General features: G+C 40.7%; 1 protein-coding gene across 2 annotated transcripts in view; it reads left to right on the top strand.

Annotated features, from left to right (window-relative positions):
- Lrrc36 (leucine rich repeat containing 36) overlaps positions 1–24,258 on the top strand; it is a 37,328-nt gene that overhangs the window by 1,843 nt on the left and 11,227 nt on the right. The window contains exons 2-9 of one of the 2 annotated variants that reach the window (XM_048354819.1): positions 5,642–5,769; positions 8,146–8,338; positions 9,136–9,232; positions 12,258–12,346; positions 17,287–17,417; positions 19,705–19,756; positions 20,173–20,174; positions 22,139–22,583. In XM_048354819.1, the coding sequence (XP_048210776.1) occupies positions 5,642–5,769; positions 8,146–8,338; positions 9,136–9,232; positions 12,258–12,346; positions 17,287–17,417; positions 19,705–19,756; positions 20,173–20,174; positions 22,139–22,583 (1,137 nt within the window). The remainder of the gene's footprint in view (positions 1–5,641; positions 5,770–8,145; positions 8,339–9,135; positions 9,233–12,257; positions 12,347–17,286; positions 17,418–19,704; positions 19,757–20,172; positions 20,175–22,138; positions 22,584–24,258) is intronic. The other variant, XM_048354818.1, reaches the window with a different exon arrangement.

Here is a 24,258-nt window from a genome sequence, read left to right as displayed (position 1 = left end):
TGGGCACTGTTCCTGAGCTTCTTTTGCTCAAGGCTAGCACTCTAAGCCACAGCACCACTTCCACCTTTTTTTGTTTATGTGGTGGTGAGGGCTTCATGCTTTCGAGGGAAGCACTCTACCACTAAGCCACATTCACAGCCCCTATTTGCTAGTTTTGTGTTGTCTTCTTAGCATCCTGCCAAGTTGACTGACAAGTTCTGTGCTGTGTTCTTATCATCATTGTAAACGCATTGATTTAAATGTATTCAGTGTGTTTCAGTTCACTGTAGTTATTATATTTTGTATTCAACTTATTCAAACCTTCAAATTGATTCTTGAGGCCTTTAAAAAGTTTTATTTATTTGAAACATTTTTTTATTTTCTGGTGCCGGGATTAAGTTCAGAATCTCACATATGGATCGTTGAACCCACGTATTGTTATTATATGCATGTTTTATTAAAGGCTATTCAGTTTCCAAAAGAGAGATTACCTGATTTGCTGTCTTCATGAATAGAATAATGTTTTTTCGCACACTCTGTGCAACTGTCCCATTACAGAGTGATACCTCTAGCCCTAATCTGTTCTTTTGAGGGGGGAGGGGAGAGTACTAAGGCTTTAACTCAAAGCACTAGGCAAGCATTCCGTACTTAGTCCATGCCCCCAAACTCCCCTTTCTTTTGTTTATTGTTTGGAAAGCATCTCCCTCCCCCCTCCCCAGGGCCTGCTTCAGACTGCCATTCTCCTACCAACACTTCCTAGCAGGAGCAGGAATTACACATGCAAACCACCACCTGCATTGTTAGTTGATATGGAGTATCACTAATATTTAGCTGAGGCTGGCCTCAAGCCAAAATCCTCCCATCTCTGGCTTCTAAGTAGCTGGGATTTACAGGCTTAAGCCACTATACCTAGTCCCCTAAATGCATAGCTTCTTAAGAGCTGTACTTCATGTAAGTCACAAAAGGATATCTCTGTGGCAGTTTATTATTTGGATGGTACTTCTTTGAGAAAACATATATGTTCTTTAAAGTAGACTGCAGTGGAAAAACATGAGACCAAGACTCAAACTCAGTATCTGACTCTTTTTTTCACTACCTGGCTATCTACCACCTAAGCCACACGTCCAACCCCATATCCTTAGCTTTTGTTCCATAATAACTGATCTTCAGGGTATTATATCACTGTGAAGCATAAAACTAGCAGTGCAGTGCCCTTAAAGTCAGGACAATTGTTACTGTTGTTTTCATTTTAAAAGATGTCCTCCTTGCACCATAAAACTCATCATTTAAAAGTATACAACTCAAGGTCATTTAGTACATTCCCAAAGTTGTACAGCCATCCATGTTTCTCTCTCTCTCCCTCCCCCCCCCTTTCTCTTTGTCGGTCATGGGACTTGAATGCTGGGCCTAGGCACTGTCCCTGAGCTCTTCAACTCAAGGCTAGCCACTTGAACCACAGCACCACTTCCAATTTTCTGGTGGTTAATTGGAGGTAAAAGTCTCATGGAGGGGCTGGGAATATGGCCTAGAAGCAAGAGTGCTTGCCTTGTACACATGAGGGGTTCGATTCCCAAGCACCACATATATAGAAAATGGCCAGAAGTGGAGCTGTGGCTCAAGTGGCAGAGTGCTAGCCTTGAGCAAAAAGAAGCCAGGGACAGTGCTCAGGCCCTGAGTCCAAGGCCCAGGACTAGCAAAAAAAAAAAAAAAAAGTCTCATGGACTTTCCTGCCTGGACTGGCTCCGAAATGCAGTCCTCAGATCTCAGCCTCCTGAGTAGCTAAGATTACAGGTGTGAGCCACTGGCCCCTGGCAAAAATAGAACTTTATGTTTTTTGGTCAGCTGTGGCACTTGAACTCGGGGCCTGGTACTGTCTCTGAGCTCTTTTGCTCAAGGCTAGCACTCTACCACTTTGAGCCACAGAGCCACTTTCCTATGTTGTCTCTTTTCAGAACATTTTCACCAACCTATTAGGTAGTCACTCCTTTTTTCCTACTTCCCTCAGCCCCTGGTACCCACTAATCTACTTTCTGCCTCTATGAATTTGCTTTTTATGGTTGTTTCACATGAATGGAATCATAGAATATGTCACCTTTTCTGTCTGGCTTCTTAGATTTGGCATGATATTTTGAAAGTTCATATTTTTGCGTCTATTAATAATTCATTATTTTCTATTAATAGACTTTCAAGCCATTTTAGGTTTACAGAAAAAATGGTGCATAATATATAATTTCTGTATGCCTTCTCCCCACATTTCCATTATTACTAATAATCTTGCATTAGTGTGGAATAGTTGTTGCAAATTTTTTTTTTGCCAGTCTTGGGGCTTAAGCTCAGGGTCTGAGCACTGTCCATGGATTCTTTTTGCTCAAGTTAGCACTCTACCACTTGAGCCACAGCACCACTTCTGGCTTTCTCTATATATGTGGTGCTGAGGAATTGAACCCAGGGCTTCATGTATGCTAGGCAAGCACTCTACCACTAGGCCATATTCCTAGCCCCAGTTGTTGCAATTTATGAATGCAATTTGTGACAGATTAGCTGGACTCCAGTGGTTCATACCTGCAACTGTAGCTACTCAGGAGGCTAAAATCTGAGGATGCAGTTCAAAGCCAGCTGGGGCAAGAAAGTCTATGAGACTCTTCAATTAACCATTAGAAAACTGGAAGTGGTGCTGTGGCTCAAGTGGTAGAGTGCTAGCTTTGAGCTGAAGAGCTCAGGAACAGTGCCCAGGCCCAGAATTCAAGCCCCATGACCAACCCCACCCCCCCAAAAAAGATAGAGAGAGACAGATTATTGTTAACTGAGGTTCTTAGTTTACATTAAAATTCACTGTGTGGTACCATTCAGTTTTGACAAGTATATAATGGTGTTTGTCTACCACTGCAGTATCAAACGGTAGTTTCACTGTCCTAAGAATTTCCTGTACTCTACTCATTCCTCCCTCACCCTTAACTCCTGACAGCCATTTAGCTGACAACCACCTTGTTTCTTTTTATTGCTGAATAACATTCCACTATGTAGATATACTATAGTTAATTTGCAAAGGACATCTAGATTGCTCACAAGTTTTTTGTTTGTTTGTTTTTCCAGTCCTGGAGCTTGAACTCAGGGCCTGAGCACTGTCCCTGGCTTCTTTTTGCTCAAGGCTAGCACTCTACCAGTTGAGCATCCACAGTGTCACTTCCAGCTTTTTCTATGTATATAGTGCTGAGGAATCAAACCCAGGGCTTCATGTATATGAGGCGAGCACTTTACCACTAGGCCATATTCCCAGCCCCTGCTCACAAGTTTTGGCAATTATGATTAATGATGTTGTATATTTGTGTGGAGGATTTTGTGTGAAGGTAAGATTTCCATTTACTTGAATAATACCAAAGGGTATGAATGCAAGCTCATATAGTCAGATGTGTAAGAAAATGCAAGGTTGTCTTCTAAAGTAACTGCATTGTAGTGTACCTCTCCCCACCCCATGATGAGATTTCCAGTTGGCCCACAGTCTATCTCAGTAACATTTACAATTGTCAGTGTTTTGAATTTCAGCAATTCTACTACATATATATTGGTATCACATTTTTGATTCATTATTTCATAATGACTTACAACCATGAGCATTTTTCCTATTTTGTCAATCATACATTACAAATTTTTATGGAATTTATTCATGCCTTTTCCTGTTTTTTTTTTTTTTTTCCAGTCCTGGGGCTTGGGACTCAGGGCCTGAGCACTATCCCTGGCTTCTTTTGCTCAAAGCTAGCACTCTGCCTCTTGAGCCACGGCGACACTTCCTGCTTTTTCTGTTTATGTGGTGCTGAGGGATTGAACCCAGGGTTTCATACATGGTAGGCAAGCACTCTACTGCTAAGCCACATTCCCAGTCCCTTTTGCTGATTTTTAAATAGGATTATTTGCCTATTGTTGAGAGGTTTTTTGTTGTTTTTTTTTCTGGTCCTGGAGCTTAAACTGTCCTTAAGCTTTGTGCTAGCTAGTGCTCTACCACTTGAGCCACAGCTCCATTTCTGGCTTTTTGTGGTTAATTGGAGATAAGAGTCTTACAGACTTTTTTGCCCAGGCTGACTTCAAACCACAATCCTTAGATCTTAGCCTCCTGAGTAGCTAGGATTACGGGTGTGAACCACCAGCACCTGGCCCTTATTGAGTTTTAAGAGTTATTTGTATATTGGTCTTTATCAGATAACATCTTGCAAAGATTTTTCTTGCTGTTATTTTTCCATTATGATAATTAATGAAGATAAAATAATTTATAAGAAGGAAAATTTTGTCAGGCGCCACCAATAATTCTAGCTACGCTAGATGATCCCATTTCAAAGGCATCCCTATTCTGTTAGATAGATAGATAGATAGATAGATAGATAGATAGATAGATAGATAGATAGATATAGATAGCTAGATAGAAATATATGTATATATGTAGAGAGAGAGAGAGAGAGAAATGTTCATTTGTTTCTTACACTGTCCTAAAAGTTCAGTACTGTTATTGCTGGCATTTTATAGATAAAGGCTATAGGTACAGAGGTACAGAGAGGCTAAATGTCTAGTACATAGTCACAGATCTAGTGCATCCTTCTTTGTGTCAATATGCTGATGTGTAGGTTGTCTACTTATCTTCTACTGCAGGATCCTTTGGTAATTTTCTCTTGTTTGCTTGCTTGCTTTAAAACCTTTCTGGGCTGGTAAAGAGGCTTAAGTGGTAGAGTGCCTGCATAGCAAACTCAGAGCCCTGAGTTCTACTCCCTAAATATGGCAAAAACAGACAAAAAACAAACAAACACCTTTCTGAAAACTGGGTGCCTGTGACTTATGCCTGTAATCATAGCTACACAGAAGATGAGGAGTGGGAAAAATCAGTTCAAGGCCAGCTCAGACAGAAACTCATTTCAATAAATAGTTGGACATGGTGGTAAATGTCTGTCATCCTAGCTACAAGGGAAGTATAATTAGGCAGATTGAAATCCAGGTACTTCAGGGCATACATGCAATGAAGCTGGGCCCTGGTGGTTCATGCCTATAATCCCAGCTACTCAGAAGGCTGAGGTCTGAGGATCACGATTCAAAGCCAGCCCAGGCAGGAAGGTCTGTGAGACTGTTATCTCCAATTAACCACCAGAAAACTGAAAGTGGTGCTGTGGCTCAGAGTGGTAGAGTACTAGCCTTGAGTAAAAGAGCTCAGAGACAGCGCCTAGTCCCTGAGTTCAAGCTCCAGGACTGAAAAACAAAAATGGTTATCTTTAAGTAGTTATACAATGGAGTTACCATTCAACAAAGCATTTTATGAATATAGTGCATCTTGATCAATATCACCCGTTTCATCATTCTCCCCCATCCCTCCCAACCCCATTTCTTCCCTCAATTTTCTTAATTTCATAAAATATCTATTGAATTTTATGACTCCCCCTTAAATTATGTTTTGCGTACTTATGGAGAGACCTTTATACAGCCTTCAGGGTAATTTGAGAACCCCAAGGGCTCTATAAAACTATGATTTGATTACTATATTAGTCCATGTTGCCATGATAAACTCTTCCGAGATTTGAAAACAGGCCATTCACCGGTGGGTGATGGGGGAACACAGGCCTGCTCTCACTGATTCTGCTGCTTCCAAGCAGAAATCATAACTTATCTACTGGTGATCTCTTTTCAGAACTGGTGGAGTCTCTTTCATTGCAGGGATCTTATGCTGGAAAAATCCATTCTATTGGTGATGCCTTCAGAAACTTTAAAAATCTTCGATCCTTAGATTTATCAAGAAATTTGATCACTAGCCTAAAGGTACATTCTGTGTGTGTGTGTGTGTGTGTGTGTGTGTGTGTGTGCTCTATGACCAGCCACGTCAGCCTAATTTAGTGTCTGTATGTGTGTATACACGTGAATGCACATATAAGTTGACAAGCAAGTGTACATGTATGTATTGCTGGTTCTGGGGCTTGAACTCAAGACCTGGGTGCTGGCCTTGAGCTCTTTTGCTCAAGGCTAGTGCTCTACCACTTGAGCCAGAACTCCTGGCTTTTTGGTGATTAATTGGAACTAAGAGTCACATGGACTTTCCTTCCCAAGCTGACTTCAAACTATGATCCTCAGATCTTATTTTCCTGAATAGCTAGGATTAGAGGCATTAACCACGGCATATAGCCTGTAATATGGTTTTATGCCTTTTTACTTTCTACTTCTATAAATTGGATAAAAAACTGTGAAGACTAATCAAATTAGCATATTTAATTAAATAAACATATAACACTCATGGTACAGTGCTTGGCTTGGAAGAAGGATTTGGTAAATGTTAACTTTCTGTGTTTTGTTTTGTTTTTAATCTATAACTTATCTGCATTCATCTCTAGTGGGTCTGAATCAGTTTGCTCAGTTTTCTTTTCTTTTTTTTTTTTTTTTTTGCCAGTCCTGGGGCTTGAACTCAGGGCCTGAGCACTGTCCCTGGCTTCTTTTTGCTCAAGGCTAGCACTCTACCACTTGAGCCACAGCGCCACTTCCGGCTTTTTCTATATATGTAGTTCTGAAGAATCGAACCCAGGGCTTCATGTATACGAGGTGAGCACTTTACCAGTAGGCCATATTCCCAGCCCCTGCTCAGTTTTCTTAGGGAGAAATATTTTGTGATTATTTCTAGCATAATGTTGGAGGACACATAAAAATTCTTGCCAATTGAGAAAAGTGAGAGGAGATCAGAAATCATTTCCATGATTTTTACACTGATAGACATTAAACAATTACTTGTTGGTTATAGGCATATAATCTTAGTTTATAATCCTATAATCCTAGCTTCTCAGTAGGCTGAAATCTGAGAATCAAGGTTCAAAGCCAGTTCAAGCAGACAACCCCCAGCAACTGTTATCTCCAATTAATGAGCAAAAAGCTGGAACAGGAAGTGTGGCTCAAGTGGCAAAGTGCCAGCTATGAGCAGAGGAAAAAAACAAACCCAGCAGGGAACATACACACTACACACACTTCATCTCTAACTATTTTTTTTCTTATTTTCTTCTCCTTCAGAAGTAGCTCTTTGGGCTAGGAATATGGCCTAGTGGTAAAAGTGCTTGCCTCATAAAGATGAAGCCCTGGGTTCAATTCCTCAGCACCACATATATAGGAAAAGCCAGAAGTGGAGCTGTGGCTCAAATGGTAGAGTGCTAGCCTTGAGCAAAAAAAAAGCCAGGGACAGTGCTCAGGCCCTAAGCTCAAGCTCCAGGGCTGGGCAAAAACAAAACAAAAACACAGAAGTAGCTCTTTCTCCTGTAAACTGGATTCTTATAAAGTTAGGAGAATAGGCAGGGGCAAAGTTGAAAGCCAAAATGGTTCAGCCTGGCTACCACTAGGAAGGACTGGGGAACCAGATGGATAAAATTGATTCTAAGTATTTATTTACGTGTCAGATTTTGTAAAGGAGACATATTTACACCTGTAAATTCAGGTTATATTTTTTTGTTTGCTTTGGTTTTGTGCCAGTCCTAGGGCTTGAATTCACGCCCTAGTGCTGTCGTTGAGTTTTCATCGTTGTTGTTGATGGTGGTAGTGGTGGTCATGGGGCTTGAGCTCAAGCCTGGGTGCTGTCCCTGAGCTCTTAAGCTCAAGGTTAATGCTCTACCACTTGAGCCACAGCACTTCCTCTGCTTTTCTGGTAATTAGAGATAAGAGTCTCTTGGACTTTCCTGCCCAGCCTGGCTTTGAACTGCGGTCCTTAGATCTCAGCCTCCTGAGTAGCTAGTATTACAGGCATGAGCCACAGGCACCCAGCCCTGAGCTTTTTTTCCCCTCAATGCTAGCACTCTGCCACTTGAGCCACAGCTCCACTTGTGATTTTTGGTGGTTTCTTGGAGTTAAGAGTCTCACACAGACTTTCCTGCCCTGGCTGGCTTTGTTCTGGGATCCTGAGCTCTCAGCGTCCTAAGTAGCTAGGATTGCAGGCATGAGCCACTGGTGCCCAGCATCTGTAAATTTTTTATGTTTAGAAGGCTTGAGTACTCATGGGCAGCAATGTTCTCCTCTTCCTCGAGGAACTGAATGGGAGTTGCGCCTGGACTTTCTTGTAGCTCATAGATGAGTGATGTGTCTAAGGTTGTAAAATAACAGATACATCCCCATCTTTATCTTGAGATCCTTAGCAGTGTGAAGTTTCCTAATGTGGTCTTTTCCTTGCAGGGTATCCAGTACTTATGTTCACTCCAAGACCTGAATTTATATTATAACAACATCCCTTCCTTAGTAGAAGTGTCCCGCCTGCAGCCTTTACCCTTCCTCAAAGAACTAGATCTGAGACTCAACCCTGTTGTCAGAAAAGATACCGATTATAGGCTCTTTGCTGTGTACACGCTGCAAACTCTGGAGAAACTTGGTGAGACCTTCTTCCTCCATTCCTTCCCCAGCATCTCACTTCAAATCTGCTGACCCTGAACCTTTTGGATGTAGGCCCAGATTGTACACTGGCAGGAGACATTTGTTTATCAGTCAATATTTATGTTACTTTGTGCAGGCAGGATGTATGATGGGTACTTTTATTGTTTATTGAAAGACCATCTATGATTTTTATCAGTTATTTCCAGCTTTAGTTTTCTTCAGTTGATGGTTTCACCACCACTTCCTCCCTAACACAGAATTTCCAGGCTGAGATTCATTTTTCCAGGTGCCTGGACTTTGCAGCTGGAACTAGCAAGAGAAAACTCATGTAACTGCTCCTTGGGGCTGAGCTGACAAGGAACAAGAAATGTACCTTTAAATGAGCTGGCCCTATATTTCCTTTATTATTTTATTTTATACTCAATTTTATTATTGAGTATACATTTCTTGCTGATATAAAATTTGATTTCACATGGCTCAATCTAAGTCATTGCAGGAAACTAAGTGAATTCTTTCAGAAGATAAAAGAAATCCTATAACCTTCAGCTTGAACAGGAGCTTGCCTGCTATCCACCTCCAGCTTCCTGAAGGGGTTGTTACCCTGCATGGAGCTGTTGCTATGGCATCCTGAGTTACTGCTTGCTCCAGTGACAACATAATAGCATTATGTTGTGACCTGTTTCCAACACAAAGATGAGACTGGTCTTTAGCTTTTCCTCTGTAAATATGGCTCTCTGACCTACTACCGTTTACTCCCCAAAAGAAACATGCTTAAACCACGGTTTCTGCCTTCAGATGATCGACCTGTGCGTGACAGTGAGAGGAAAGCTGCTAAGCTGCATTTTAGTCAATTGGGCAACAGTGAAAATTTTCTTTTAGAGGTGGAAAAAAGGTAAGAAAATTCTCTACAATTGTTTTCAGTTGGGCTCTTGACATAGGTCATAGTGAATTTCTGCTTGAAGTTAATTCCTAACAGAAAGCTCCCACGAGTTGTAAGACTAGTTAGGTCTAGAATAAAAGTCTTCAGTGAACTGAGATTTATCAGGCCCTCACTCAACCGGTTTCATTGCTACTTTGGGTTTGCTTTGAATAAAATTATTAGAATTCCAAAGGTAGTGTCCACAGTTTATAGATGGGGACATATAAATGCCCACCAACTCTCCCTTGGTAGAATTACCAATCATCAAATGGTTTTGTTTTTTTACTGAATAAAGAGGGTTACATTATAATATGTAAGACTGTTGGAGATACATTTATCAAAATGACAGAATGAAAGTACTTCTCTACAAATAAAAAGAAAAGGCCTTGAAACTCTCAAAAATCTGCATTTTTTCCATTTCTTTTTTCTTTGGTTGATCGTGCAGCTTGAACTCACGGCCTTAGTGTTGTCCCTGAGCTTTTTTTGCTCAAAGCTGGCACTCTACTACTTTGAGCTACAGCTCTACTTCCGTTTTTTTGGTGGGTAATTGGAGATGAGAGTCTCATAGACTTCACTTTCCTGCCCAGTTTGGCTTCAAACCATGAAGCACAGATCTCAGTCTCCTGCGTAGCTAGGATTATAGGCATGAGCCACCAAGACCTGGTGATTTTCCATTTCTTGTTACTAAACTCCTATGCAGTGAAAGCACTTATCTTCTACCCTAAACCTGTGCTTTCAAAAATTAGCTTTGTTATTTTTGAGTATTAGATACAAATCCATTACAATTCAAATAATGTAGAAAAGAATACTACAAATGTCAAAATCTCCCTAACTACTGGTAATGTTTGGTTTACCTCTTTCCAGGCAATTGTGTACTATGAATGCATGTCTGTGTACTTATTAAACTGTCCTATGAGTCTAGTCTATTAATATTATTGAGAATTTGCTTATTATTGAGAATGTGTAAAGTCCAGGGGGAAGAAAACCCACAAAGTTTTTTCAAATAAGATCAAATATGTAACTTATAATCCTACCACCTACAAATAAACATAAATTATAATAAACAACCTTGTAGTCTTTAATATGTGTGTATATATCTCATATAAATACATATATATGATCTAAAATCTATAGATACACACATATCTACCTATCTAGCTATACCACATTATTTTACAGTAATTTTTTTACCATCTTCCTTCCATACTAGTACATAAGCTTATGAAAACAAGGACTTTATTCATCTTGTGTATTGCAGAATCTGTAGTTCTTTTTTTTTTTGGCCAGTCCTGGGCCTTGGACTCAGGGCCTGAGCACTGTCCCTGGCTTCTTCCCGCTCAAGGCTAGCACTCTGCCACTTGAGCCACAGCGCCGCTTCTGGCCGTTTTCTGTATATGTGGTGCTGGGGAATCAAACCTAGGGCCTCGTGTATCCGAGGCAGGCACTCTTGCCACTAGGCTATATCCCCAGCCCCAGAATCTGTAGTTCTATGTCAGAGATTAGTACACAGAAGTGCTAAGAAATCATTTTTATCATTTGTTGAATGATAAATAAATGAATACCAGCCACACCTATTGGCTTGGCATCTTTTCCAGTGACTTTGCCTAATTCAGCTCTGTAGTGTCAACTTACATAGCATAAAATTTATCCTGCTGTAGACAAATGGAATGTTCCTTTTAGGAATACACACACACACACACACACACACACACACACACACACACACCATGAATTTCTATTTCAAATACATTAGTGTTTCCTGTGTACCATAACAATATAGAGAGAACCTATGTATAAATGAATAAAATTTATAGCAAGGTAAATAATTAATTCCATCATTAATTCATTTAAGCACTATTCGGAGATAGGAAATATCTAGCCCAGCAGCTGTGTAAGGCCCAGGAAATCATCTGAAATATGACAAGACAGACACTTATGCTTCTCTTCAACTTCCCAGGGCCCTCTGCCTGTATTCATATGCCTGTGTGGCCTGCAAATGATTCAAGTAGCTTTTGATAGAAAAAAAAATGTTCCCTACCTCTGAGCGATGGCTAAACCAGAAGTTAAATGCTACTCTTTGCCTAGTATTAACATTCATTAACATTCAGGGGGAAGCTTTTAAAGCCTCACTGGTTCCTATAAAATGGAGTTGATAGGTAGTAGGGAGGCTTTTAAGGTTAAATGAGTATAAAGCATATAGTCTAGCTTTCCTGAACTTCCAAGGTACTTAGCTCAATCAAGGACAAACACTTGCCTCTGTTATCTGTTCTTATAACTAAAGGCTATAATTGTCTATACTATAACTGACAGCACAATCTGCTCTTTCTGTGTCTTAATAATAAATATTTTAATTTTTAAAATCTTACTACAATCTTTCAGACCTTTCAAATTTGAGTAAGTTCTGAATTTTCTTTCATACTTAAGGTTACACCATAATATCCTTCTCTCATCATTATTCTTAGTCAAAATGGATTTAAAACATTTTTGGATTTAACAGATACCATAAAACATAATTAAGTTAATGTGTCTTAGAGCATTTGGGGAAAAAAGAATAATCTAACCACCATAAACTAATTTCTAAACCTCATGGACTGGTGCTCTCAGAAGCTTTCTTTCAATCTGAGCACAAGTGGCTTATGCCTGTAATCCTAGCTACTCAGGAAGCTGAGATCTGAGGACCATGGTTCAAAGCCAGTCCAGGCAGGAAAGCCTCTTATCTTCAATTACTAAAGCCAGACATGGTAAAGTGCTAGCCTTGAGCATAGAAAGCTCAGTGACAGCATGTAGGCTCTGAGTTTAAGACCCAGCCAGACATGGTAAAGTGCTAGCCTTGAGCATAGAAAGCTCAGTGACAGCAGGTAGGCTCTGAGTTTAAGACCCAGGACCGGTGCATACATACACACACACACACACACACACACACACACACACACGCACACAAACACCCCACATGTAAAAGCTTTCTTTCAACTTTTAATTAAATCCTTCTGTATGACAGCTCTAGGGAGAAGACAATGAAAAACTGTGTGACAGATGAGGACTCTGCATCAAAAGTCAGTGCTGATGTTGACACCAGGATTGAAACAGGTCAGCATTCTTTCTGTGATCACAAAATGATCAAGACATCAGCGGTCTCTGCTGTCATAGCCAATATTGAGTAGAATAAAGACAAAGTAGTTGAGAAAGCACAGACTGGAAGCAAGCCCAAGATTTACTGGCTGCGTTTTTTTTCCTCCTTCCTCTTGCTGCCAGAAGGACCCTGGGTTGAGTCTTTCAAAGCACAAGCTGTACTCAGAGAGTTCAATTTCATTTACATCATTTTACGTCATTCATATACCCATCCTTAAAATAAACTCTAAAATTACTTTGCTCATCCCTGTCAGCCCCTGGGCACTGCAAGGTTAATTGAGTTCCTTAGCCAGAATCTCTTGACTCATCTGCATCCATACAGCTTACACCCTGGGCCTTCTGGGCTCCCCAACTGAGCACTTTTCCTGTTATAATACCTCTTGTGGTGCTGGGAATATGGCCTGGTGGCAAGAGTGCTTGTGTCGCATGCATGAAGCCCTGGGTTTGATTCCCCAGCACCACATATATAGAAAACAGCCAGAAGTGGCGCTGTGGCTCAAGTTGGCAGAGTGCTAGCCTTGAGCAAAGAGAAGCCAGGGACAGTGCTCAGGCCCTGAATCCAAGGCCCAGGACTGGGAAAAAAAAAAAAAGACCTCTTGTGCTTGCTTGTGCTCTGTTTCCATAAGCACTATTGCTAATCCAATATGGTTACAGTGGTGCCACTCTGCTGGTCTTGTCACATGCTAAGGAAGCTTTCCACCAGAAAGTTGTGTGTAATACATGCATCCTGTGGGTTAACTTGGTACATTTGTCCCAGTTCAAACAGATGTCTGTGTTGTGTGTGTGTGTGTGTGTGTGTGTGTGTGTGTGTGTGTGTGTGTATGTGATGGTCACAATCCTCAAATCTCAGCCTCCTGAATATCTAGGATTACAGACATAAAACACCAGAATCTGGCCAGATTACCTTTTCTTTTTGTCAGGCATAAGGCTTGAATTCTGGGCCTGGGCGTTGTCCCTGAGCTCTTCAGCTCTAGGCTAGTAGTGCTCTAGCACTTGAACCACAACGCCACTTATGGCTTTTTCTATATATGTGGTGCTGAGGAATCGAACCCAGGGCTTCATGTATACGGGGCAAGCACTCTTGCCACTAGGCCATATTTCCAGCCCCTTTTCCTGATTTCTTATCTGCCCATGTGGACATAAATACTGTCTTTTCTACATTATGTAATGGCAAAATAAGCTTTTGCTTTCTCTGATATCTCAGTAAACATAAGTGATAAATGGTAGTATAGTTGTTTTATTTCATTTTAAAAGGTATTTCTTATATTTCAATAAATTGTTATTTCAAATTATTTGGAAAATTCAACAATTCATGAAAACATTTTAATCACCTTAAAGGAGAATTCTAATTCATATTTTGCTATATAGACTCTTCTGGCACATAGCTTTGGGTCTTCAGCCTAGCATTTCTTCTAGGTCAAAGCATTTATATATCCATTCCTAGACAGAAGAAAATGCTTTGAAGCATGATTTGACAGCCTCTTTTCCTATGAGCTGAATTAGACTTCATTTATGTCATGTCATTAGCACACATATTAACTCCAAGAGTTAAAAAATGTTTCTTCAAGTGTACAATCTCTACTGAGCACAAACTGCTTTACTAGACAGCTGGCCCATTTCTAAAAGTTCTTGGAAGCCCCAGCTGTTGTCTGGATTTTTTAAAATATATAAAATTAATCTCTTGCCACTTTGAGCCCTTAGAGCTTAGTTTTCCACTGGAAATTGTGTTTGCATTGAATCCCTGGAGAGGACAGCCAGTAAGTACTGTGGGTAATCTAATATGAGTAAAGTGGTTATGCTGTGTTAATGGTCATGCCACAGGCTGAGAGAAAGCCCTCCTGAAGGACCGAACCCCCTGCTCCATGGTTCAAACAGGGCTTTTCCACCAATCATTTCAAATGAGCAGGGAGCAATTACTGTCTTAGATCTTTATCCTGTTCTCTTAACCACATAATCGTTGACTCTTTCAAATGCCTCTCTTTCCCTTTCTTTCTCTTCCTCTCCTCTTTCTCTCATTCCATATCCCCCAAATAAACACAGGTAGGCTATATTTTCAGGGTCTTCTGTTCTTTCTCTACTGTTTATTCTTGTTAGTCTGATCTATTTCAATAGTTTTATTTATTTAGCCAGTCCTGGGGCTTGATGTCAGGGCCTGGGCACTATCCCTGAGTTTCTTTTGCTCAAGGCTAGCACTCTACCAATTGAGCCATAGCACCGCTTCTGGCTTTTTCTGTTTATGTGGTACTGAGGAATGGAATCCAGGGCTTCATGCATGCTGGCAAGCACTCTACCACTATGTCACATACCCAGCCCTGTCAATAGTTTTATTTATAAGCAAATAAATTTATTATTTAGATTTTTTCTCATATGTTAAGAATTTCTCTCCCTGGGCCAGTCTGTACCTATGCTGCATCTCTGTTGACCAGCTATTAACATATACTCAGTCATCACTTAAAATATGTTCACCCCAACCCCAAAAAAGCAAACAAACAAAAACCAAACAAAGCCCTAAGCAGCAACTTCTTGGGTTTCATCATCATTATTTATTTATTTATTTATTTTGGCCAATCCTGGGGCTTGGACTCAGGGCCTGAGCACTGTCCCTGGCTTCTCTTTGCTCAAGGCTAGCACTCTGCCACTTGAGCCACAGCACCACTTCTGGCCATTTTCTGTATATGTGGTGCTAGGGAATTGAACCCAGGGCTTCATGTATACGAGGCAAACACTCTTGCCACTAGGCCATATCCCCAGCCCCTATGCTATGTGTTCTTTAAGGTGCATCTGAACATTTGTACCCTTTAGTCTTCCTTTCTGTTTTGTTTTTTTAGTGCAGGTACTAGGGCTGTCTGTCCCTTTGTTCTTTCTGCTCAAGGCTTACACTCTATCACCTGAACCATAGCTCCACTTCTAGCTTTTATGGTGGTTAACTGGAGGTAAGAGTCTCATAGACCTCCCTGGGCTGGCTTTGAACCTTCATCTCAGATCTCAGCCTCCTGAGTAGCAAGGATTACAGGTGTGAGTCACTGGCACCTGGCTCTTTCTTAATAGGCCCTGTTTAATAGAGTCTGCTAAATATTTGCTGAGTGTAAACTCTGGCCCTGGTACTTCCCATGATCTCATTTAATCCTCACAACTTTGAAGTTGTTTTGACAGGTGAAGTTTGATAGGTGAGACCCAAAGAAGTGAAATAACTTGCCCTACTTACATAGTAAGTGGCAGAGCTAGGCCGCTGACTCTGGTCCATATATTATTAAAGCCTTCCTCCACGTCTCTTCTTCCTTCCATTAATTCCGTACTTTGCAGCCAGATTAATTCTCTTAAAACAGCGTGACCACTAATTATGTTGGCCTGCTCAAAAAACTTCCATGGGTCCCATTCAACTACTGTATTTATTCTAAGCTTTTTGACCTGGCACGCAAAGCTCCTCTAAGCTCTGGTTGCAACATATTTCTTCAGACTTGCTTGAAACCTTATCTCATTTCTCCACTACAATGACCAATGGTCCAGTCAAACCAGACCACTCTTTTCTCCCCACAGGGTCCTTCCTTTTGCCCTCCTTTGACTGTACACTAATACAATACTAATACACTATTAATAATAACTAATACACTACTCTGAAATATACTCATAAAATCCTACTTTTTCTTTATGGCCTACCTCAAAGTTCTTTCATTTTAATGAAACTTTTTAAATATTTCTCAACCAAAAATATACTTCTGTTTTTGTAAATTCTTATAACTTGTCTTCTGGAACACATACTGTGGACATAGAAAAGGCAAACATTCCCCGAAGCACTTTGAGCATCGTTTAAAAAAAAAAAAAAGCGAGGCCAGGCATTGGTGACTCATGCCTGTAATTCTAGCTACTCAGGAGGCTGGGATCGGAGAACTGAGGTTTGAAGCTAGCTCTGACAGGAAAGAAAAGTCTGGGAGACTCTCATCTCCAATTAACCAGCAAAAAGTCATAATAGAAGGGGTGGCTCAAGTGGTAGAGTACTAGCTAGCCTTGAACAAATAAACACTAAGAGACAGCATCCCAGGCCCTGAGTTCTAGCCCACTTACCAACACAAAAAGAAAAAAGAAAAGGTGAGACATCAGGGTGTGAGTGTTTCTGGTTTGTGGTTTGCCTATTTATTTTGAAATAAAGTCTCATGGACCTTTCTGCCTATCCTGGCTTCGAACTTTGTCCTCAGAATCTTAGCCTCCTGAGCTGGGGATATGGCCTAGTGGCAAGAGTGCTTGCCTCGTATACATGAAACCCTGGGTTCAATTCCCCAGCACCACATGTACAGAAAATGGCCAGAAGTAGCGCTGTGGCTCAAGTGGCAGAGTGCTAGCCTTGAGCAAAAAGAAGCCAGGGACAGTGCTCAGGCCCTGAGTCCAAGCCCCAGGACTGGCAAAAAAAAAAAAAAAAAAAAAAAATCTTAGCCTTCTGAATAGCCAGGATTTCAGGCTAGGTTTACCAACAGCACCCAGCAGCTGTTTTCATTTTACAAGTGAGGAAGTCAAAGTAGAAAGAGGCTGGTCTAAAGAGTGATCAGGGCAGGCTGCTAAGTAGAGCCTGGAGATGCATGATGCTAGGAATGGTCCAGCCTCTCCTGCAGCAAGAAGTTATTCAATTATTCACTGAGGAAGTGTGCCGAGTACTATTTGCCTTTCTCTTCATTTCTATGGACAGGTCATAATTTATAAACTTATTTCATATATATTTTGTTTTTTCACCTCAATCTAAAAGGTAAGTAGTTTTGGTTTTATTATTACTGTTTTATAAAATGAAAGATTCCAGGAGATAAAGTTGTTTTCCCAAGCTCGCCTGGTATCCATTATCTTTCCCTGGAAGACATGCTGCCTTTGTGGTCTGGTCAGAGCTTCAGTGCATTCCTTTTCTTTTAATGCAGATGCAAACAAAGGACTTTTTATTCCCTTCCCCAACCGAGAAATAATAAAGGATTCCCTAACCAGTACTTCTGCAACCCAGGGCAATGGTACACCTGGTCAGAAATCAGACACTTTCCCACTGGGGACACAGGTAATGTATTCATTCTCTTCTTGATTAGATAACTAGCCAATGGCTAATACTAATAACTTAATGGACTCTCAGATATTTGTAAAGGTCTAAGAGGACTTGTTTGATATAGGCATTTCGGACCCTCTAAAATGAAAAGGCAAGATGGAATGCAAAGAGCCTTCTCTGTTCATTTCAGTCTCCCACTAATCTCTTATCAAATATATATTTAGACATGTAACTAGTATGATTTTTATGTCAAAGTTAATAGTACTCAAAAAAAGATGGAACAGGGCTGGGGATATGGCCTAGTGGCAAGAGTGCTTGTCTCATATATATGAGGCCCTGGGTTCAATTCCCCAGCACCACATATACAGAAAACGGCCAGAAGTGGCGTTGTGGCTCAAGTGGCAGAGTGCTAGCCTTGAGCAAAAAGAAGCCAGGGACAGTGCTCAGGCCCTGCCCCAGGACTGGCCAAAAAAAAAAAGATGGAACAGTTACAGTTTGGGTGGGGTTATAAACTTTCTTCTCTCATGTCTCCATGTCCTGTTTGCCTATCTTCTTTTTTTAATTTTATTTTTTGCCAGTCCTGGGGCTTGGACTCAGGGCCTGGGCACTGTCCCTGAGCCTCTTTGTGCTCATGGCTAGAGCTCTACCACTTGAACCTCAGTGTCACTTCTAGTTTTTTTCTGAGTAGTTTATTGGAGATAAGAATCTCACAAACTTTCCTGCTCAGACTGGCTTCAGATCCTCAGATCTCAGCCTCCTGAGTGGCTAGGATTATAGGTATGAGCCACTGGTGCCTGGCTTCCTAGCTTCTTAAATTTTCTATCTTTACCTTTTGTAAATACACACACGCACACACACACACACACACACACACACACACACATTTAGCTTACATTAGTTAGACAGCAGGAGAGATGGAAAGATCTCAGTAGAGATCCTACAAGTTGTGGCAAGAATCAAAAGTAACTAGTTTTCAGTAAAATGAACAAAACAAATTAAAAAAAACTTTTAATTGGTTTGTGTTTAGAGCTCTTACTTGGGTGACTTAGAAACTATTTCTACACTGCCTTTTCTTTTTTCTTCTTAGTGCCAGGCCTGGGGCTTGAACCCAGGGCTTGGGTGCCGTCCCTGAGCTTTTTTTGCTCAATTCTAGTGCTCTACCACTTGAGCCACAGTTTGACTTCCAGCTTTTTGGTAGTTAATTGGCGGTAAGAGTCTCACAGTTTTCCCTCCCCAGTCTGGCTGTGACCCCCAATCCTCAGATCTCAGCCTCCCAAGGTAGCTAGGATTACAAACGTGAACTACCAGTACCCAATCTTCACTGCTATTTTTTTTTAATCTTAGATTTAAGGAAAAGGAGACACAAGCTATTTCAATCTAAAGTTTAGACAATTCTTAGATTCAAAAAATGTTTTAAGGGCTGGGGATATGGCCTAGTGGCAAGCGTGCTTGCCTCATATACATGAGGCCCTGGGTTCAATTCCCTAGCACCACACATACAGAAAATGGCCAGAAGCGGCGCTGTGGCTCAAGTGGCAGAGTGCTAGCCTTGAGCAAAAAGAAACCAGGGACAGTGCTCAGGCCCTGAGTCTAAACCCCAGGACTGGCAAAAAAAAAAAAAAATTTTTTTAAAGGAAATAGAGGTGTGGCTCAGGTGGCAGAGTGGCCAGCCTTGTGTGAAAAAGGAAAAAAAAAGTGAGAGCATGAGGTCCTGAGTACAAGCCTTCCTATTGACAAATACACATACACAGAGGAAAAAGAAAACTACTGGACTGGGAATGTGGCTCAGTGGTAGAGTGCTTGCCTAGCATGCATGAAGCTCTGGGTTTGATTCCTCAGTACCACATAAACAGAAAAAGCCAGAAGCAATGCTGTGGTTCAAGTGGTAGAGTGTTAGCCTTGAGCAAAAAGAAGCTCAGGGACAATGCCCAGGCCCTGAATTCAAACCCTAGGACTGGCAAAAAATATATATATACTACTCAGAAATTATATTTCTAAGGACATTTTGTTGTTTTTTTATTTGTTTGTTTGTTTTGGTCAGTCGTGGGATTCGAACTCTGGGCCTGGGTGCTGTCCCTGATGTTTTGTCTTTTCAAAGAGCCTCCTTACCAGCTCCAAAGCAACTCTAGAAATTTGTATTGTGACTGCTTTAAAACAAGCTCCACCCTTTGCTTGAATATATGTTTCCCTTGCTTGCAAGGATGGCCATCCTTAGTAACAGGAAAGGACCCTGAACATGGTCCAGTGAGCTCCTGTCTAAATGTCCACAAATGCCCTTCTTCAATTTTTGAATTTTTTTTAGCTACAGGAAGTGACAAGAAGAGAGATGCCAAGTGACAACCACCAGGAAGATGGTAAATATTTTGCTCACTGAATAAATATTTGTCTTCATGCTATCAGAGAAATCTGGACATGATGAGATTAAAAGATGGTGGTGATGTAGCTGGGGGACCTGGTTTGGACCATTTTCTGTTTTCTTGGAGGGAAGGGGAGGGAGTGCTTGGGATGCTAGTCACCTGGGAGGCTTTTCTCCTTTGTTCTTTTTGTATTGGTTATTCTGTTTCTTTTTCTTTCTTTTCTTGCCTTCTGTACTTTTAGTGTTAGTTACTTCCAAAATGACAATTAGTGTCCTTAACTTATACAATTTTATTTATTTATTTCTGAGTCTAGGGCTTTTTTGCTCATTGGCTGGCACTCTACCACCTGAGCCACACCTCCAACCCCCTTCTTTTTTTGTAATTTATTAATTAAGCACAAATTTTTTGACAAGGTGTTGTGCAAAAAGGGTACAGTTACATAGTAGGGCAGTGTGTACATTTCTTGTGATATCTTACACCCTGTGTTTCTTTCCCTTCCCTAGGTCAGGTAGACATATATACAATACACAGTGTACCAAAAACATATACAGTAGCCACGTGGCCTGCGCCCAAGAAAATTCACCTAGGGCTTTAAATGTAATGTTGACAGTAGACAATATGTCGACAGTAGTATTATGTGAATGTACATACATAGCTTTTGAGCTATTGTATTCCACTGAGAGGTCAATTTTTGACCTTTATATGTTGAGTAGTTGTTTGGTTTTAGTTACATAATGTTGGGTCGCTGACCCAATCCTGTGGGAAATACCATTTGAAAAGCAGTTTTTGGTTTCACAGACCTGGTCTCTACTAATTTCTCCGTCACCCCATCTTAACAGTCATATATCAGGGAGATCATGCCCCTTTGTTTTCTGTGTTCTAGGCTTGTCTCGCTCAACATTATTTGTTCGAGTTCTGACCATTTCCCTGCAAATAACAATATTTCACCATTCCTAATCGCTATGTAGTATTCCATTGTATATAGGTACCATATTTTTTGGATCCATTCATCTGTGGAGGGGCATCTGGGTTGTTTCCATATTTTGGCTATTGTGAATTGTGCAGCAATAAACATGGAAGTACAAATGTCTTTTTGATATCTTGGGACCTGCTGTTCAGGATAGATGCCTAGGAGTGGTATGGCTGGGTCATAGGGTAGGTCTATATTGAGCTTTTTGAGAAACCTCCATACTGATCTCCAAAGCAGTTGTACTAATTTGCACTCCCACCAACAATGGAGAAGGGTTTCTCTTTCCCCACACCCCCTCCAGCATTTGTTGTTGCCTGAGTTCAGAGTATAGGCCATTCTAACTGGAGTGAGGTGTCCAACCCCCTTCTTGTACAATTTTAAAATTAATCAACATCTTAAGTCTTTCCTTGGATAATTTAAAAGACCTCAGAGTGTTTTTCTCCATTTAATCCCTCCTCACATATATGATTCCTATGGATTTTCATTTGTACATGTTTTAAAACCCTACAAGATGTTTTATGCAATGTTTGTCTACATTTATCCATATATTTCCCACTTGTTTTTCTTTTCTTTTTTTTTTTTTGGCCAGTCCTGGGCCTTGGACTCAGGGCCTGAGCACTGTCCCTGGCTTCCTTTTGCTCAAGGCTAGCACTCTGCCACTTGAGCCACAGCGCCACTTCTGGCCGTTTTCTGTATATGTGGTGCTGGGGAATCGAACCCAGGGCCTCATGTATACGAGGCAAACTCTCTTGCCACTAGGCCATATCCCCAGCCTTTTTTTTTTTCTTTTTTTCTTTTTTTTTTTTTTTGGCCAGTCCTGGGCCTTGGACTCAGGGCCTGAGCACTGTCCCTGGCTTCTTTTTGCTCAAGGCTAGCACTCTGCCACTTGAGCCACAGCGCCACTTCTGGCCACTTGGTTTTCTTTTAGTTGTTTTTTTTAATCCTAATCTTCCCTCTGAGATAATTTTTCTCCAGTTTATGCTACATTCTTTAGAATTCACCTTAGGATAGGCCGTTGGTTGTGAAACTTTCAGTTTTTGTGTTTATTTCACCATCATTATTGGACGATATTCTTGCTGAGTATAGATTTCTAGGTCAGCAGGTTTTTTTTTCTCTATAGACTCCATAAAATCACAACTATCATCATATGAAGGTACAATAATATCTGGAAACTACCATTTGAGGAAGAAGTTCCTAAGGGATTTGTTTAATAGGAAATTTGTCTTCAGAATGTTACAGGTTCTTTCTTGTTTACCCAAACAAGGTTGGGTAAACAAGAAAGAACCATATGAAAGTCCCTTCATTGTTTTATGATACCATTTGTCAAATTAGAAACTGCTTTTCTCAGAGGTGGCTAACCTGGATCAAGAGGAACCCCTCATCATGTTTTGTTTTTTCTTTTGGTGGAGCCAGAATTTAGACACTACTCACCTCGTCAGTGCACAGTCAGATCCCCCGAGAAGATGGCCAGGGATGGATATCGAGTATCCTTTTTGGACAGCAAGAGTTCAATTTCTTCTCCAGAAAAGGACTTGTTAGGAACACCTGATACTTACCAGCTTCCCCACGATGACTCACTGGGTAAACGTCTAGATGTGGGAGACTCCAGCCAGATCCATCCTTATCATCTACCTTCCAATGTCGGCCTGGAAAATTATGATGGTCATTATTCTCAAACTCTACCCCTGCATGGAAGTCATGGTAAAAGGCCCCAGAGAAGCAAGAACTTCCGAGAATATAACATAAAGCCTTCAAACGACATAAAGGCTGCCACATCCCATCCCTGTGGAGACTTATTGATGTCTCTGTCAAACCCAGACTCCAGCACCGGAAGGCTTTTGAAGCTTAGTTCAGGTAATAGCTGCTTTTCAGTTCATATGGCTTTGTCATATGCGTGAAAATAGAAGGTATAACTGGAAATGTTGAAATTGACATTTCTTAAATCTCATGGGCATTTTTAAAATTGTATTTCAGGGTCACCAATGGTCCATGGAACTTCTAAACTTCTTCAGGGTATGAGTTTAGCATAACAGATAGGTTAGAGAAAGTGTGTAGGAATGTGAGCTTCACTACCTGTCATTTTAGTTGAGTAGCCTTCCAAGGACATATTTATAGCATCATGTAGTCTTCTCTGGCCATAGTCACTGCTATTCTGAGTTACTTCAAGAAAAGAAAACTAATTTCAGGATAAGTGATGAAGATTGTTCTTCAACTATTTATTAATTTAGCCAGTAAAATTTGCTGAACATCGGTTATATGCAGAGATTTTTCTAGCTCCAGATAAAATAGTAAAGAAAAAAAGTCCTATATATATGTGATAAATGTTTCAAAACTCCTTACTTTCATGGAGTTTACATTTTAATAATGTAAGACAGATGGTAGACAAGTTAGCATATGAACATGTCAGGTGATAGTAATTACTGGGATTAAAACTAAGTGTATAGAAAATAATAAGGATGAGGTGGTATTGAGATTAAATGATCGAGGGCATCAAAAAGTAGAGATTTGAGTGACAAGTACGGTGGGTGGCACATGTCACCTGATACTGAGAAAAAATAAAGACTTAAATGAAGTTGAGAGTATTAGTTAGTTTGATACCTAGGGGTCAAATTTTCTAAATCACATATAAGTACAAAGTTTCTGAGGCTGGACCGCATGTTCAAGGGACATCAAAGAACCCCACATGAATACAGTGAAATATACTGAAGTGTACAGAGGAAGTTAGAGGGATGACTAACCTTTTTTTCTAGATTAGGTTAAAAGTTGGAGGAGAAGCAGAAGAGTGTTCTTACTTAAGAATCACTGGATTGTGAATAGACTGTACAGACAAGAGCAGAAGTGTTTTTAAAAAGTCATTCAGGAAGTTAGAATCCAGATAGGAGTTGGTTGTGAGCAAGCACTAGTGATCCTAGCTACTCAGAAGACTGAGGATTACAGTTCAAAGTCAGCCAAGGCAGGAAAATCCATGAGACTGTTATTTCCAATTAACCACAAAAAAGTCACAAGTGGAGCCAGAGCTGTGGCTCAAGTGATAGGGTACTATCCTTGAACAAACAAAGCTCAGAGGTAGGACCCACACCCTGAGTTCAGCTCCAGGACATACACACACACACACTGAATAGATTACATTAAAACTGAGACTGGATTAGAATCTCACCTAGAGAGCTAGAGAGTGAATATATAGATAGGAAAGAGACCTGAGGACTAGACCTGAGCCCTCCAAGAATTTGAAAGATGATATAGCACAGAGAGTGCAAAAGAAGCAACCTGTAAAAAGGTGCTGCCTCAGAGCCAAATGGGAAGTGTTTCAGGGAGGAGAGAGTGCTCGTTCTGTGTCAAATCTCTGATTGAGGGAGGAGCCAGAACTGAGGAGTGGCCATGCTGTTTGGTAATACCAATAATATTAGCAAACAGCCTCAGGAGATATGTGGAAATAAAAGCTTCATTGAGATGAGTTCAAGAAAAACTTGGAAGTGTAGCAATTGAGTTACTGAACATACGCAAAACCCTTTAAGGAGTTTCAGTAAAA

Source organism: Perognathus longimembris, chromosome 10 (genome assembly GCF_023159225.1).
Source record: "Perognathus longimembris pacificus isolate PPM17 chromosome 10, ASM2315922v1, whole genome shotgun sequence".
Lineage (NCBI taxonomy): Eukaryota > Metazoa > Chordata > Mammalia > Rodentia > Heteromyidae > Perognathus > Perognathus longimembris.
This window is presented reverse-complemented; position numbering and strand designations above follow the sequence as displayed.